Here is a 17084-nt window from a genome sequence, read left to right on the forward strand (position 1 = left end):
CATACCACGTAAACAAAATTTTAGCAACACAATGAATAACAAAGCCTAACAGGCTAACAGCAATAAACCAACAATGCATTGAATTAAAAAAGGTCAAAAAGTTTCATTTTTCTCAATGGTTAATGCAATAGTGTTCCATTTTCACCAATTCAACATGTATATTGGCTAATAATGTGTAGTATAGTCTCAAACAGTCCTCATATCCCAATGAGATCCACTACAGCTTCTAATACATTCATCCACACCATCCAACAGTCCTGTTTGTTCTGAAACCAGTTTCGGAAGGCTCTTGCTGTGGCTGAGGTGGAGGTCTGGGCTCCCTTGGTTTGGCAGGGTCAACAAAAATAACCCATCCATCCAAGAACTTAGCATTCATTCCTTCTCTGGCCTTCTCAGCTTCTTCTATGGTTGCATATGAAACAAACCCAAACCCCTTTGATCTTCCAGTGGCTCTATCAGTTATGACTTTTGCTGCAGAATCATTAAGCCAGTTGGTCAAAGTGGAAGAATAAGGAAGGATGCAAGGAAGAAATATAACCAAAATATGTTTGCCTTTTACCATCAACAAGCTGGCCAAAAGGAGAAAATGCCTCTTGAAGCTTTTGATCTGTTGTAAGTCTGGAAAGACCTGTTTTTGTTACACAAGGATAAAAGACAGTCATGCTTCAAAATAAGAATTTCGGGTAAATTGTAAATTGTAGGTAGACGCCCACTATCTTCAGTCTGTTTTACGTATCCTTGAGAAGAGACACTAGGCAATAAAATTGCTACTAATACAGTAACTATTCCATAACCCTTGATGCCATTATGATAAAATACATTAGTTTTAATAATGTAAGAAACCAGTAAGTTACATAAGCTGATGATAAGTTGATAACCTCATAAGATGAATTAGAAAAGAAATATCAACTGTCCATGTGTGCAGAATCCATTTGTACTAACTACAAGCCTTATACTGCTTCTCCAGCGCTAGTTTGATAGCAATTGCCAAATTTTGAGCAGATATGTCAGGTTGGCAGGGAAGATGCACCCAGCTCAAGTTATTGGGGGGTAAAGCCAAGCAGTATGGTTACTACTGGGCCATGCTCAACCTGTCTCACCCACCTTTAAACCCATAAACATCCAACAAATCGTAATGCATTTAAAGAAATTTATACTTATGTAATAAACAAACAAATAAATGTTAGATTTTAAGATCCACCTCTTGGAAAATAAAATTTATGACTAACTTATTCACACAATCACACCTTTGATTTTAGAACTAACTTAGATGGTTCCATACCTAGATTCTCTAATTGGTGGCACTAGCTATAAAATGGGATTTGAGATGAATGAAGATTGATAAATATTTATCCTAAATGTCAGTGATCTTAAGTAGCAACAATCATCTACACCATCCTAAGGTATGATAATATTTCCTTGAACAATAAACCAAGCTCTACATTCAAGTGACAAAGGACAGACGGTGTTATGACTTATGAGAACTAAGCACCTGCAAACATGATCAGGCAGATACTGTGAATACTTCCACTTGTTTTTATCAGAAATAAATATACATATCCCTTACTTTTAACAAGCTTAGAATTCTTAATTTAAATGAGCATCGCTGCTAAAACACGAACAAGATCCATCAACAATTTCTTGACTACATTGGTTCGCCTTCATTTACCTAGAGATCAATTTAATTGGCAAGTAGTAGCGTCATCCAGGTAATTTGAATACCCCAAAAAAATAAAATAAAAAATCAAATGATCTATACTTTAAATTTCAGCTCAAAATGAATCAACCCACTTTCATTTTAGAAACCCGAAAACGAAAAGAAATTTGAAATTACTTTCGTTACAGCTATTCAAGCAAAATAATGATCTATTTGATATTGAGCTTAAAATTCAGAGCTCTGAAATACATAAGATTCTAAATGCTACAAAACCGAGACAAAAATAATAATTAGAAAACAGATTGCACAATTGCTAACTCACTTTTTTGAAATGAAAATTACAACCGGTTGATTACTGATTAGTCTGCTAAAGCTAAAGCACAAGCAAAAGACATTTCAACCTCAAAAGAATCACCCAGAAGAAACAAGAATTTCCCATTTGATTGCTGGGAAAATGGGAGCAAGAAAGAGATATATCTATTTAAAATAAAAATTAGAAAACTGGTCTAAAATGGATGACCCAAGATTACCAAATCAAATATAGACTCACTTTTGTAACATTTACCGCACAATTTTCCCGGGAACCAAACGAAAAGCAAACTTAGAAAAGAGTGAATGAGACGTACCGCTGATAAAGAGCTTAGGGGAAGTAAGAGTAGTATTGAAACGAATGGAAGTGTAGTGAGATTGAAGAATCGAAGACGCAGTGGAAGATCCTCCACCAAGAACGCGTCGAATGCCAGAGACGAAGGCCATTGTAGGAATTTGGGAATGATATTGATTTGGGTTTTAGAGGATCCGCAAAACCCTAGTAAAACCCTCGATAGGACAGGAAGGTTGGAACTTGGAATGAGAAATGTGTGAGTGTGAGAGAATCTTCTAGTGAGTCACGACTGATAGTAAGTACTATGTGCAATCAACCAATCTCAAACGTCGAATGTTATTCATTTGTTTTGTGAACCCTTTGATGTTGTTGCTTTTTTTTTTTTCTTTTTTTCAGTAGTCTATTACGCACTCTTGGACATATGTGAAAAAAAAAGTGTATATTGTCATAAAATAAATATGAAACCGAGTGTGTGTATAAATACATACATACATATATATATATATATATCTTAATGGTTCATCCATTCTCTCATATTACCCAAAAATACAAGAAAAGCTTTCCTATATAATAGTTATCTATCAATTTACAGCGAAACTTTCATATATGAGAAATGCTAACGGATACTTTAGAACATTGATTAACAATTTATTTAAAGAAAGTTTTTATGGAAAAAAAAAAATTAATGTTTTGATAGTTTTTTTTCATTTCTCATAAAAGTGTCAAAATCTTCCTAAAATAGATTGTTAACTATTGCTGTAAAGACACTCGTTATATATATATATATATATATATATATTTATAACCTTAGTAAGTCTGTTGGTTTTAGACTAATAGGAGATTGTTGTAGCAAATGAAATATCATTGGAGAATTGTTGTGACATTAAGGGCCGAATTTTACTGCTAAAAGCCGCATAATAGAAGGCCAAATTTGGGAAATGTATTGCTGTAAAATTCAGTTGGCACTTTCCAACTTATCTCAATTTCCAACATATATTAGTGTATGTGTAACATAATTTTTCTTTTTTCTTTTTTTTCCTTTTTGTGAACCCTTAGATGTATTTTTTTTTTTTTTTTTTTTGATGTGAGATGTATTGATCCTTCTCCCACTTTTTAAAAAAAAAATATTTTTTTTTATATACTAGAATTTCAATCTATATCTCGATATGGATAAAAACCTATGACAACATGGAATTGGCTTTATTTTAGTAGTGTTAAAATTCTTTGCCTACGGAGAGAAATGGATCCCTAGGAAAGACAATGCATTTCCACTCCTTCATTATCAATTTAGATAGACATTCCATACTTTTCTTTTTGGTTTTAAACTATTAATCAAAAACACTTATCTGCTTGTGATATAATCCTTTTCTTCCACCTTTTACCTTATCTTAGATCTGCTCCACTATACTGGCTAACAATTGTTGCTTTGATTTGTCTTGGCTTAAGGGGACCCAAAGTATTTCGAGTGCAGAGTTGTTGATTTGAGGTCTAAAAGAGTATACTGATGGATCTTTGGTTTAGAGACTTGCTTTTGTTAATAGAAAATTCCATATTACTATGCTAATAGAGTACCCAATAATTTGCACAGGTTTAATTTTCATTTTGCTTTTTTGTTGGGTGTTAAAAAGGCTTATACATTATCACTCAAAAAAAAAAAAAAAAAACAGGCAGCTTGAAGGCCAAAAATGTAAACCGAAAATAAGATTTATATAAATATGAACAACAATCTGACTTCTACAAGAAAATAGCTTTCCCTTTATCAGGATCTTCAAGTACACGATAATGCCAACTAGATCAACTTTTCTTTCCTTTTTTTGATAAATAAAGCCAACTAAATCAACTTTCTTCCTGAACAAAGGGTAACTGAGTTTTTGATAGACATTTTTGTACATATATGGAACTAGAGGGAAAAATAAAAATAAAAAAAGCAAAGTTTCAATAATACAAAAATAAAATTTACCGCATGCATGCGCAATAAAAGGTTAGCATGCACTGTTTTTCTTGTTCTACTTCCACCTCTTCCCTTCTTTCTTTCTTCTCTTTTTTCTTTTTATTTTTTTTTTCATTTATTTAACACTCCCTTCTCCCCCACTCTACTCCACTCTACTCAGTTCTCATTCCTAGTTTGTACAAGAAAAAAAACAATGTAGCTGGCTGCTGGCCAAAAACAAAATAGCAGCACCAATACATGAAAATAGAATCACTTATACAAAAATTAATGAATAAGTCTTCCCATCTTCATTGACGGAGTCATTTTGGACTTGGAGAAGCTATCACTCCATTCTTTGCTGCACAGCCTTCTCTAGCATTGCTGTTCCCTTGAAAATTGTCAGCTGGACCTCCCTCATATACTTCGACAACTAGCCAGTAAAATATATTTATCAGTCAATAATTGTTTCACATTCACTATTTACCAACATCAAGATGGAATATGAAGTTCAATACCATTCTAAATAAGACTATAATGTTAAAAAGAAAATACGTCCACCATCATATTTTATTAACTAATGGGCAATGAAAAAAAACTAGACAATAGACACTCATGTCATACAGATCTCTAAAACGGGAACTTAATCAGACCCTTCAAACATTCAGACATTTTCCCAAAGTTTCTCCTTTTCTTTGTACATGTTATTTATTGGGGAAATTATATTTTTTATTTAGGGGTGATTTCAAATTAAACCCCATATTGTTAGAAGATTCAAATAAACCCTATAATTTATAAAAGTTTCAACTCAAACCATAAACCCACTACACAAGATGTTGTAAATAAATAAATAAAGTACTTATATAAAATGACACTATACGTAATGGATTAAATAACAATCATATATAATAGACACTTGTTCAATAATCACAAAGTGTTGCTTTTTTTAAGGGGTGTAAAGTTTCAATTGAAACTTTTTGCAAATGTAATGAAACTTCTGAAAGTAAATAACTTAATTTGAAATCACCCCTATGGGGCTTAAAATGTAACTTATCCTATTTATTGTGCACAGCTCCATGGCTAAACAGCACCTCCATCCTCCACAAGAATGAGATGGTGCACAGGGTCATGGGTTGAAGTCCCATGGTTCTTTCACTTACCGATCAAAAAAGGAAAGGCAGCTTAATGTTTTCTCAGTGTTCTTTAACCTGTTCAGATGACTGTTTCATTCTTTTCTGTTTATATAAATATATATATATATATATATATTTTCCCCTCTTAAAGTTGTCTGACATTCAGATGACTAATAACTAATTTGTCCCAAAAAAAAAAAAATCAGGTAAATATATATTTTTAATCTGTATGAGTCCACTGTCACAGAATTCACTTACTCTCTCTTCACTCATCTTTCTGAAGCCTAATTTCTTTGTCCAAATTGACTCAGCATCCTCAGCAGCAGGGAGCACCAGGTTTTGCACATCCATGGAAACCAGCAACCTCTCTATACATGAAAACAATGCTTGGAAATAACCCTAAAAATAAAAATACAATAAAAAACAAATCATAAGATTACCCATAAAAAACATGTAATATTCAGGAAAAGGAGGGAAAGAAAGGGGGTGGGGGGGCAATATTAACATCTACAACATAGCAAATTTAAAAAACAACATGAAACTGAGAAAGTACTGACTTTTCCTTGATGTTCTCTACTGGTAGCCACTAGAGGAAGCTCAGCGACCTCTCTGCCAAAAATTCGGAGAAGACCAGCTGATACAACAACGGACCTGTGCATGCATTAAACCATTAAACATATGATGATTGAAATGTCTAGAATAATCTCAAGAACCCTAAACAGAAACAATATCAACATTGTGCCACGAAAGAAACATACTTCACAATTAAAACAACACAATACATTCCTCCAAACTCTTGCCCAGATATATTTCTCCTGCAAAATACAAAAGAAAAATAAAAACACATTATGGAAATTGCCAGAATAACCAAACATTCAAAATAAAGTCATAAGAAGTTTAATATTAGGCCCAAGCATGCAATTAGAATTTCTAAACAAATTGTTTAAATGGACCTAACTGCAGTGTTTAAATGAAATGCTAAATAAATTGTTAAGGTTAGATAAGGAAAAAAAGGGTAATTAGAATATTCCTGTGTTTAAATGCAATATTCAAAAAGGTATTTTATTTTTTTTATTTTTATTTTTAAATCATCCTGGTTAACGAAAGATAATTTTATGGGTAAATTTCTTTTGCTTCTAAAACATCGAATAATAAAGAACATTATTTAACTTTCCCACATCTGATAGTAGTAGCCATAATAATGTGTTTGCTCATAAGACCTAGGAGAGTATTAAAAAAAAGGTTGTTTGACATCAGTGAAATAGCAAGATAGGTACCCACAATACCTGCTATATAATAGTGTTCCAAAATATAATGTCTCACACATCAACCGTTAAACAAAACATATGCTAGTAGCCTAGTACAAGAACCAAATGCCTATATTCTTCTCACCAACTAGTCCCACATTTACAACAGAAATGCCTATATTCGTCTCACCAACTAGTCCCACATTTACAACAGAGTCATACATTTAGCCACCTCAACTCTTTTTGGGGTAAGTAAATGCCACTTCAACTATCACAAAATATTTATGGAAACCATCATAAAATGCTAGCAAAACACACACTCTGCACACACACACCCACGAGAGAAGAATGAAAACAAAAGGCAGTGTAATAAGCACATGTCAAATACTACTTACCCGTAGACCATAACAGGAATTAGATCACGACCCGATTTTGCAATAATAGGGTCAAAACACTCCTGGCAAAAATATAGGACAAAAAATTAGTCAAAAGAGGATAACAATTAATAACTCCAATAACTATCGTATAACCAAGTTCTCCAAACACAAACACACAATTATAAGATTTAACAGCAATGGGGAAAAAGGAATAACAACTAAAATATTTTTCATCGAACAAGACTTTAAAAGCAGATAATCAACAATGGGGAAAATTTGGTTCATAATCATCACATTTTATCAATCAAGGTTCCGAGTGACTCTTTTCACAAGATATCACTGTTTTGTTAAGAGAACAAGTTGGGATCCAACACAGTATATAAACAACTTACTCGAAAAATAGAAGTAGCTGTTGAAAGCAAGGGTAGATGCTCTGGATAGCGACTTTTTCCACTCATAATTTGCCACTGAACATCATTTGCATCCCCATCAATAAATAATCCTTTCTCTACATGCTTGTTGTTTATTATGTTAAACAATGAAGCAGGAACTGTCTCTGTTCCATGGGAAACTGAATTCTGTAGAGCCACATGGATCTTATCACAGTCATCACAGCAGAACCACTTATCCTTGGGGAGTTCCTGAGATATGATTCAAGGAAAATATATAAGCCCCTTTAACAAACCTTATAAGAAAAAACTATTACAAGGTTCCCAAACTTACTTCTAAATTGCATAGCCCACTGTCTCGCAAACATCCGACATGGAACTCCCTCTCACACTAAACAGAAATAAAGAGTTAGGCTAAAAAAATTATCAATACTAAAATTGATGCTTGCATGCTTAAGGGGAAAATGAAAGCCATACTTGGTCACAGAGCATAACTGTTCGCTCATCGAATTTAGCGACGCTGAAATCATGAGCCCTAGGAACAAAACAAAAATTGTCGAACAGTTGGTTAGCCTAATTATAAAATCAAAAGAGGAAGTGCATCACTGGCACATAATATAATGCTAACTAATCAACATAAACAAGAAAACAAATGAATAAAAGAAACTTCCGCTTCAAAAGGCAAAAACAGATCTTCCACCAAGAGGAAGCCCCTTCTTTACTAGTTTTTTCTTCTTTGATAGGTACCCCTTCATTAGGGCTAAATAATCCAGTCCATTCACAAAACATAAGCAACTAATCTATAACATTTTAAAAACAGTTAACCCATTGCTCTGTCATGTATCCATTTTTCCACCCAACATTATTGATTTAAATCCACATTTATTCCATTAGTTCCCTGCACCTGCTCCCAATCACCAAAAAATTCTTTCAAGAACTTTGTAGGACGATAATGACCAAGTGCTGAAATTAATAACAGGTTGATAAGAACCCCTTCCCAAGCAATTACAAAGTAAAAAAGTATCTAGCAGGGGGAAGAGAGATAAAGAAGATGAGATGAACCAGAAAAATAAAGACCACAAATCCACAAAGACATGCACAGGAAGCATTTTTTATTTGGAAAGAATAGGATAAGAAAAATAAAACTCCCTTGTGTAAACTGAAAATAGCACATAAATGAAAACAAAAACAGGAAAAACAAAGGATAAATCTGTTTCAATCACCCACTACACATCAAAGGGGAAATATAAGGTTAATCACATCTTAAACGTGATTCTCTCAGATGCCAAACAATTTAATCAAGTCAAAGAATGTCAGAGATACTATATTACCAAGACCACATTTGGCACCAAGTCACAAAAAATTGTGTATCATCTTCTCACATAACCAAATAAAAAATAACAAACAACATTTTGCTATTTTCAGGGATAACAAATTATAAATTAGAGCAACCAACCTGCAAACAACACAACCACCATATTCAGATTCAGGTGCTTTGACAACTCGTGTCAACCGTATAACAATTGGTCTCACAAGACTTGAGGATTCTCCAGCAGCAGATTTTCTGCCAGGGCCAGGTTTTTCTATACAATTTGGACAATGCCAATCACCTTCAGGAACACACTCTAAATCCAAACAAGCTGCAACACAAAAAAAAATCCAGCTGAAACAAAATTGAAAGAAAACTGTATGCCGAAAAAGCATTAAGAGTAATTTAGACATAAAGGAGTAATCATATTGACCAACATCACCACCATGTTCAAAAAATAATGTTTGGTTCTATTCAGATCCAAATGAAGAGTACAATATACATACACACACACCCACCCACACACACACACACACATATACATATAAAAGAAGAAGAAGCTGACATGTCTTTCTAAGGTCTTTTTCTATATACAAATGTCTTTTTAAGGTAATTGGAAATGATATAATAAGGTATTCATCTCTGAGAAATTGGGCTGGCAATATTGGATTGCAAAGACTCCTCGATGTAAAACAAAGACCATTCATTATCTAGTGGAAGCAATATGAGTCAAGTTATATGTCCTGTTAGTGCAAGATAAAGCTGAAGAAAGATGTGAGGCAAGATAGTATGAAAAGATAAGGTAGCCTTTATGTTTTATGCATAATTCAAGTGTACCTAATAAACTTCAAACAAAATTGAGAAACCAATATAACACATATGGAAAGCTAACACATATAGGGTCTATTTGAATACCGCTTATTACTGAAAATTGAAAACACTATAGCAAAATAATTTTTAAATGTATGAACAGTGCCGTGAGACTCAGTTTTAAAGAAAAATTTGCTAAAATTTGTACTTACGGGTCTTATGAATAGTGCACGGGACCCACACAAAATGCCAAACGCAGCTGAAAATTTCATTCTCAATGCTATCTAAACTCACACATAATGTACAACTTATTTTCATTTTTGAAGAGAATGTACAACTTTTCAAAGCATCACCTTTTTAAGGTACAGCTGCACTTTTGCACAATAAATAAAACAAACTGATGAAAGTAAGCTCATCCAAACACACAATGATCTTTAACATCAACTAAATCCAAGCATAAAGCAAACAGAAAATCAGAAGCTAGGTACCATCTGCATGAAAAGACCGTGGGCATCTATCACAGGCAATCAAATCCCCCCCATCTCCACACACTGCACACATATCATCACTGCCACCTGTGGTAAGGTTTTGTCCACTTGCCAATGAAATAGCTATATCATGGAGTGTCAAACCATTAGAGATATAGATGTGGCGGTACCTGCAATAAGACATATAAACTAATTACATTACAGCAAACTAACTCAAACAAGAATCACAGTACTTTAAAGACTACTCACGGTTGACGCCTGGCAGCCATTCCAGCATGTGCTTCAAACTGTGAAGGGCTAATCTGTTCACAGGTACAAGTGATAGTATTGCTAAGCAATAGAGAGAGGGAGGGAGAAACAGGTAAACAAGCATGCAATGCAAATTTCAAAACTTGATGTGGTCTATACAACTCAATGATCATACCTCTCTGTCACAGCATCCACAGACAATACCATTCCCCTGCTTGTAGCCGCCTAATATTTTCTGTAAAAGACAAGAATAAAGAACCACATCAGCAGAACATCCACCATAACAAGAACCAATCACCAACACTAAAATATTTCAATACCTGTCCTTTGACATAGTAAGCCAATTCAGCACCATCTGGAAGTCCATTTGGCATGAAAAGCAACCGGTGTAGATCATTATCCCTGCCAATTCAAGAAAACCCCCCAAGTAAGCAAGTATAAACCCCATTAATAAACATCCTATTGAAATTGGGAAGAAGCATAGTAGAAGATGAAAACAAATACCTTTTCCTAGTGCCACCATCAGTAGTTTTCTTCTGTTGTGTAATTGAGCTAGAAACATAGGAGTTCGGTCTACAAAACACGTATAATGTTGGCGTCCAAAACAGAACGACACATAGTTCAATAAATCAATTTAGTGAAGAAGAATGTAGATTACTGAATGAGAAATGTATGGAGAAAAACAGAGAGAGGGCATACTTTTTCATTGCATATTTCTGCTCTTCATAGGCCTCTTTCATATACATTTTCCTTTCAAAATGGTTGTTCTGCACAAAGGAACATGAAGCAGGGCTAACACTTTCTTCAAAAGCTGGACTGGAGTAGCTAGAAGTTTCAAGAAAGCAACATTGTTAACCCAAATAATTAATCATAAACAAGTTCAGTTGCCATGCCCAAAAAGAAAATTAGAAATCACCAAAAACACAATCAAGAATACAACTAGAATCTAGGCTTAATAAAATCATGCACAAACTTTATGCAAATTGATGGTGTCTTCCACAAATATCTACAAGTAGATAAATTAATTCCTTTGCTCTACATGAACCAAACCAACCAAGCCCTGTGGATCAATCCAAAGGGCAGCAGACCTTGCACCCACAAATGGCTATTAATAATGTTTTACCTCATATGTGAATGAAGCAACGGAGGAAGCTTGCGGTTATAATTTCGATTGGATTCAACCTTTCCATCACTCTGTTGAAGACTTTCTGCAGGGTACAAAAGAACCTCAAAGTCTGAACAAGACCATAAATGAATAGACACACAACATTTGTTTTCTTCAACTTCTCTCTTTTCCTATGCAAGTTCTCATTACAAGTATATATGCAACCTATCCCCCACCCCCCCTCTTTTCTTCTCCTCTTTTGGTTCATTAGTTCATATGTAACTAAAAAAAACATTTTAAATGATTTTTTTTATATTATTCATAAGTCACACACGGTCACATGAACCTAGTGGGTTTGAAACCATAACACCTCACCCTCAACCAACACTTGTGAGGGAAGGAAGTGCCATTTGAGGCAGATTCCAAATAAAACAATTTAAAGATCAAATAACAGTCATCACCTTTCCAAAGCTGGAAGAACTCCTCATTGACAGATGATCCGGCCGAATCCATTATCACTTGATCAAGTATGCTGAGTGGTGCAGTCTTCAGTTCTTGTATAATACTATAAATTGGCCTCCCATTCTCCAAGTATATGTGATTATTTGGATGTCTGGTCTTGACACCAGCATGCTGCTCAAACTCATACGCACTTAAAACCTGTTCATACCATTCAATCAATCATTAATCACCACTACCAAACAAAAGCCCCAGTAACCAGAAACAATTAAAAACTGCACGACTTACTCTCGAAAAATCACAAGATGAACAAGAACACAAATATCCACCACCATTTATGATTCCCTGAAGCTCTATCTGGCAACCATTTAAAAACAACATATCAATCCCAAACAAATACAAAACTTTAAACAACGACCCAATGAGGTTGCAGATTCAAAACCCAATTGCACACGTGTAACATACCAACAAAATAAAAAAAATTATATAGAACTACAATTTACCTTCCCTGACGTAGAAACATACTTCACTCGAGCCCCATCAAGAATACCAGTAGCTAACAGCTTCTTGACATTCGTAGGAACAACCTTCTCAGACACATTGAACTCATTATTAGAACTACCAAAACCCGATTTTCTTGGTCCGAGGTACTCCTTCCCATACGTGCTTTCTACCATGACCCTACCAGAATCAATCATCTCCGTCGAATAATCTTGTTCAAAATGGACTCCATATGACATGCCAATAGCAACCCCATTAGTCTCAGGCTGAGACACCACCGAAGCATACGACTGGTTATCATAGTCCTCTCTTCTTTTACTAAACTTAAACGTAATTTTTCTTATTCCAGTTGACCGTACGTCCTTGGGAATTTCCATCACAACCCGGGACGTCTCAACAGCACCGGAGGCAGAGGCGGAGGCTTCAGCATCGTGAGAAGTGTCATTGTCGTCGTGGTGGCTCAATGCCTCGTCTGAACTCGAACTCGAGTTACTTCCCAAACATGTGGAGGTGACTTCACCGCACTCCACCTGGTTGTTACTCCCATTCCCATTCCCAAGTCCAGGTGATTGGCTAGTGAATTCCTGAACACTACTAGACCCGTTCTGCTTCGGCGAACAAGTGTTGGGGTTCGAAACTTCTGACCGAATGTCTTCGTTCGAAACCTCCTTCGCTTGCTTCTTGTTTGGAAACAACGGTTCCGCCTCGTCCTCTAGAAGATACTGATGATCGCGCTTCAACTCATTCGTCGTGTTCTCGTTTTCACTGACTCCAATTGTCAGTACATCCAAACACAGTGCTCCTTCCTCTCCCATTCAGCCACAAAATTCAATTCCTCCCAAACAGCAAAACAGAGAGAGAGCATTCAAAAACAAACAGCACGAGAAGCCAAAATCCCTCTTAATTATGAACTGTGAACTCAAAGCAAAATATATTTGAATTTGAATTTGAACTTGAATTTCAACGTTGGTCCTCTATATAACAGAAAAAATATATATATTTCGTAACCTCCACGCTAGATATCCTAAAACAAACCAAACACATTAAAAAACCGTTATTGTAATCAATAACCGCCTGAACTGCTTTTTTTTTAATTTGAAATAATGAAAAGAAAAAAAAAATTACCTTCAAAGCTTTGAATAAATCCAAATCTGCAAGCAGAAATCAAATCGAGAAAAACAAAGGGCCTTGGAATGAAATTTGAATCTTACAGATCTGAGATTTGCGGAGAGAACGAAAGCTTTTTGGTTCTAAAGCCAGAGATCCAAACAAGAGTATAGCGCGCGATTTGATAGGATTAGGGTTTTTGTGTTTGTGTTTGTGTTTGGGAAAAAGGAAAAGGTAGAAGAAAACGAAATTGATAAAAAGGCAACGTGCTGAGCGGCAACAAACTGAAACGAAAAGCTGGTTTCGCGGTCGAGATTTAATTTCGAGGGAGAGAGATAAAAGAGTAGGAAAGAGTTGAAAAGACAGAAAAAAATATTATATTGTAACAAAAAATCAGGAAGAAGTTTTGGAAGCAACGAGAAGGGAAGTGGATATACATGATGGAGCCCACTTTAGCTGACCTGTAATGTGTCTCCACGTGGCATATATTGCGGCTTGAAACTGAGGACCCATCACCATGAGTAATAAAAGTCTAGGATCACTAACCTGTCACAAACAATTTGTCACAACTTAAATAGGTGGCAAGCAGAAATTTAAATTTTTTTAACCCTCAAAAAAAAAAAAAATTTTTTACCAAAAATAATAAAACCCTTTAAAAAGTCTTAAAAGAATATTATTAGATAGAAATATAAATTATTCATATTTTTAAAAAAATTTATATTCATTAATTCTAAATTCTTTGGTTTTTAAATGGTACTTTACTTTCAATAAATCAAGTACTGACTAAAAAAAAATTACTTTTTTTTTAATAAATTTTATCTTATTTAATGAATTATAAATATTTAAGATAGTAATTAGTATTTAGATTGTGAAATGTGTAGTTAATTATTTTTTTCTTTTTTTCTTTTTATATGGTACTTTACTTTCAAGAAATCAAGTATTGGGTAATATTTTTCATTTTTTTTCTTTTGTAAATTTTATATTATTAAGTGGATTATAAATATTTAAAATAGTAATTAGTATTTAGAATGTGGACTATGGAGTGATTTATCTTTATCCTTTTTTTTTCTTTTCTTTTTTGTATGGTAAGTTATTTTCAATAAATCAAGTACTGGGTAATTTTTTTTTCTTTTTGTAAATTTTTTTTTTATTTATTCATTTCTAGCAACTATATTTTTCAAATTCTCAACCACTATATTTTTTAAATCTCCCAAGGTTATCATTTTTGGTAACATTTTAATTTGAAATTTATCAAATCTATATAATTTGGAATGAAATTATTCATTGCTTTTTCCCTACAAAATTCATTAAATTTTTTGCCTAGTTTTATTTTTTAGGTCATGATTATTATTCATTGTCTTATCATTATCCCTTTCTAATTTTTCATTTAAAAAACCTATCAAATTTTAATTTAAGGGATTAATATTACTATTTATTAGAAAATATCTCAGATTATAATCAAGTAATGCGCGTGCTCAAAAGCTAGTTTTACTAAATATCAATGAAGATTGATGTTTAAGTAAGTAATATAATTCGAAAAGAGCTTGTGTTAAGTGTCCAATTCTACTAGACGCATTGGGATGTAGATATATATTCATATCCCAACGTGTCCAATGGAACTAAACACTGATCACAAGCCATGTTTATATAATTCAATTGCTAATTAACATATATGTAAATTATGTTGACACCTACCCAATATAATTTTACACAAATTAAACATTACGAATGGTGATATAACCATGATTTATTAACAAATATGCAAGTTGTGTCAAAATATGTCAATGCCTACCAACATAATTTAACACAACTTAAACACATAATTAAGTAGTGATTAAATTATTTTTCATTAACGCATAAATAACATAATCTAATCTCTCGCTATCAAGTTGTGTTAAAGTGCGTCGACATTAGTCACCAGACACATCAGACTTTTTTTTTGGATGCAGTGTCACGTCTTGTACAGGTGTACATAGCAATTCTCATCGAGAGGATAGAGTGTTGAGGTTTGGTTCAGTCTCTTTTCTTAGTGATGTGTACGAAATAACACATGCCGCCATCGGTGCGTCAGAGTTAGTATAGGCCGTTGGATGGTCCATGCAATTGCATCACATATTTTCAATTGCTTTCTGAGCCGTTGGATTTCAGAAAGTTAGTTGGGTGAAAGAGACGTGGGAGTTGGGACCGTGTGAGATTTTGAAGCCTTGAGGGATAAGGCTCCTGCATGCATGCGTACGTGTGGTGAAATTAGGCCCAAGGTAAAACTGTACAGGGCCATTCCTCAAGCCAGCCTATTTGGGCCACATATGGGCTTAGAAATTGCTCAGTCATAGAAACTCTTACCAAAAGGATATTGGGAAATCTGTTTCTAACCCTAATGTTAGGAATTTATAAATGGATGAAATCAAATAAAATAGATAGAAAATAAAAGAATGAATTCTAAAAAAAAAAATTAATAATAATAATAATTAAATAATTATCTTTTTTAATTTTTGAAGGGGAATAAATGGAAGGAAAAATAACCTTAAAATAAAAACGAATTTTAGTATTTTTAATTACCTTTTTAGGTTGTTCAAGATGTTTATGGATAAATTGTTGCTATCTCGAGATAATTCTCAAGATATGACAACTAGTTTGAAGTGTTATCTAACTTTGTAAATTAGGGTATGAGGTACGAAAATGCTTAACCTAATAGGACTTTGAAACATGCACTGGCTAACAACTAAAGAGATTAAGAAATGCTAAATGGCAAAACTCTTAAAGTGACTATGTTAACTAATTGACTATAAAACATGTTGCATCATCTTGAAATCAAAGGGCTTAAAGTAAATTGAAGCATATCCTCTCAATTAAAGGAAAATCACAAGAATTCGATTAATTCAATTCTAATAACACTATGTTGCATTGAAATGGACATTCATATATATCAAATTTTCACAACATGTACATATTGCATTAAACTTAAATAAAAGTATTAGGACATAAGCTTACAAGGACCTAATAACCTAATATAAGGTCTCTAAAATTGCTCTGATATATGTTGTGAATAAGTTCTTTGGTTTGTTGATCTGATGGTTATGTTCCATCTCTAGCACCACATGTCCTTCTCCGTTTTGTTCTTTTGCATTTGTTCCATCTCTAGCTTAATTTATTTGCATATGTGTATGAAACTCCCTCTTGGAAATTTGAACTCCGACCCTTGCCCCCCCCTCTCCCCCTCACACACTCCACAAGCACTTATACTTATAGAGTAACCATTACGCCAAAGGTGCGTAGTGATTCATGCATCCTTTACTTAAATCATCAAATGTCTATCTTATGTCAACTTAAGTGAATCACTTCCCATAATAGCTTTTGTTTCCAGGCTTGCCTATCATTGTTACTATATGGGCTTAGCCTATTCTTTTACTCAAATTAATACTTAGCCCAACATGTTCATTAAAACACAAAAAATAAAAAATTCATGTTGTTATTTGATATTGGAATTGTATGGGGCAACCCAAACTTATCTGATATGATAAATGAGGGTAGGATGGATGTATATATATATATATATATATTTTTTTTTTTCCTAGTTATATCGAATATAAAAAATAAAAAAATAAAAAAAATAAAACACTCAAGAATTAAAATGATAGATAAGCTCACTAACAAAGCAAACTCAAAAGAATATAGATATTACCACCCAAAGGAATTTAACTACGGATATAGAATTAGATTGG

At 33.8% G+C, this 17084-nt stretch overlaps 2 protein-coding genes across 4 annotated transcripts; both read right to left on the reverse strand.

Moving 5' to 3' along the window:
• Positions 1-58: 58 nt before the first annotated feature.
• LOC115988593 (organelle RRM domain-containing protein 2, mitochondrial-like) lies at positions 59-2557 on the reverse strand. The gene is made up of 3 exons (XM_031112157.1): positions 2284-2557; positions 560-628; positions 59-471 (listed from the first exon to the last, which is right to left on the reverse strand). Exons 1-3 carry the CDS (start codon positions 2411-2413, stop codon positions 236-238), a joined length of 435 nt encoding a protein of 144 aa, XP_030968017.1. The 5' UTR covers positions 2414-2557; the 3' UTR covers positions 59-235.
• Positions 2558-4086: 1529 nt separating this feature from the next.
• LOC115989797 lies at positions 4087-13734 on the reverse strand. 3 transcript variants are annotated; one of them, XM_031113674.1, is made up of 20 exons: positions 13381-13734; positions 12258-13279; positions 12043-12111; positions 11757-11955; positions 11314-11398; positions 10890-11006; positions 10695-10763; positions 10511-10592; positions 10366-10425; positions 10191-10243; positions 9942-10111; positions 8791-8974; positions 7812-7869; positions 7669-7725; positions 7338-7586; positions 6964-7025; positions 6080-6136; positions 5879-5972; positions 5580-5720; positions 4087-4621 (listed from the first exon to the last, which is right to left on the reverse strand). In XM_031113674.1, the coding sequence occupies exons 2-20, from the start codon at positions 13068-13070 to the stop codon at positions 4535-4537; spliced, it is 2706 nt and encodes a 901-aa protein (XP_030969534.1). In that variant the 5' UTR covers positions 13071-13279; positions 13381-13734; the 3' UTR covers positions 4087-4534. The 3 variants fall into 3 exon arrangements, with proteins under 3 accessions (XP_030969534.1, XP_030969532.1, XP_030969533.1); XM_031113672.1 differs by having other exon boundaries at positions 10890-11015; XM_031113673.1 differs by having other exon boundaries at positions 9945-10111; positions 10890-11015; positions 13381-13733.
• Positions 13735-17084: the final 3350 nt, after the last annotated feature.

The sequence above is a fragment of the Quercus lobata genome, chromosome 5 (assembly GCF_001633185.2).
Source record: "Quercus lobata isolate SW786 chromosome 5, ValleyOak3.0 Primary Assembly, whole genome shotgun sequence".
NCBI lineage: Eukaryota > Viridiplantae > Streptophyta > Magnoliopsida > Fagales > Fagaceae > Quercus > Quercus lobata.

Coding starts and splice junctions, on each gene's coding strand:
- LOC115989797 (XM_031113672.1), bottom strand. CDS start 13,070: ATGGGAGAGGAAGGAGCACTGTGTTTGGATGTACTGACAATTGGAGTC. Junction 10,426..10,510: donor CTTACTATGTCAAAGGACAG/GTATTGAAATAT, acceptor TGTCTTTTACAG/AAAATATTAGGCGGCTACAA. Junction 7,870..8,790: donor GGTGGTTGTGTTGTTTGCAG/GTTGGTTGCTCT, acceptor TTTTGTTCCTAG/GGCTCATGATTTCAGCGTCG.
- LOC115988593 (XM_031112157.1), bottom strand. CDS start 2,413: ATGGCCTTCGTCTCTGGCATTCGACGCGTTCTTGGTGGAGGATCTTCC. Junction 629..2,283: donor CCCTAAGCTCTTTATCAGCG/GTACGTCTCATT, acceptor TAACAAAAACAG/GTCTTTCCAGACTTACAACA. Junction 472..559: donor TTTTGGCCAGCTTGTTGATG/GTAAAAGGCAAA, acceptor ATGATTCTGCAG/CAAAAGTCATAACTGATAGA.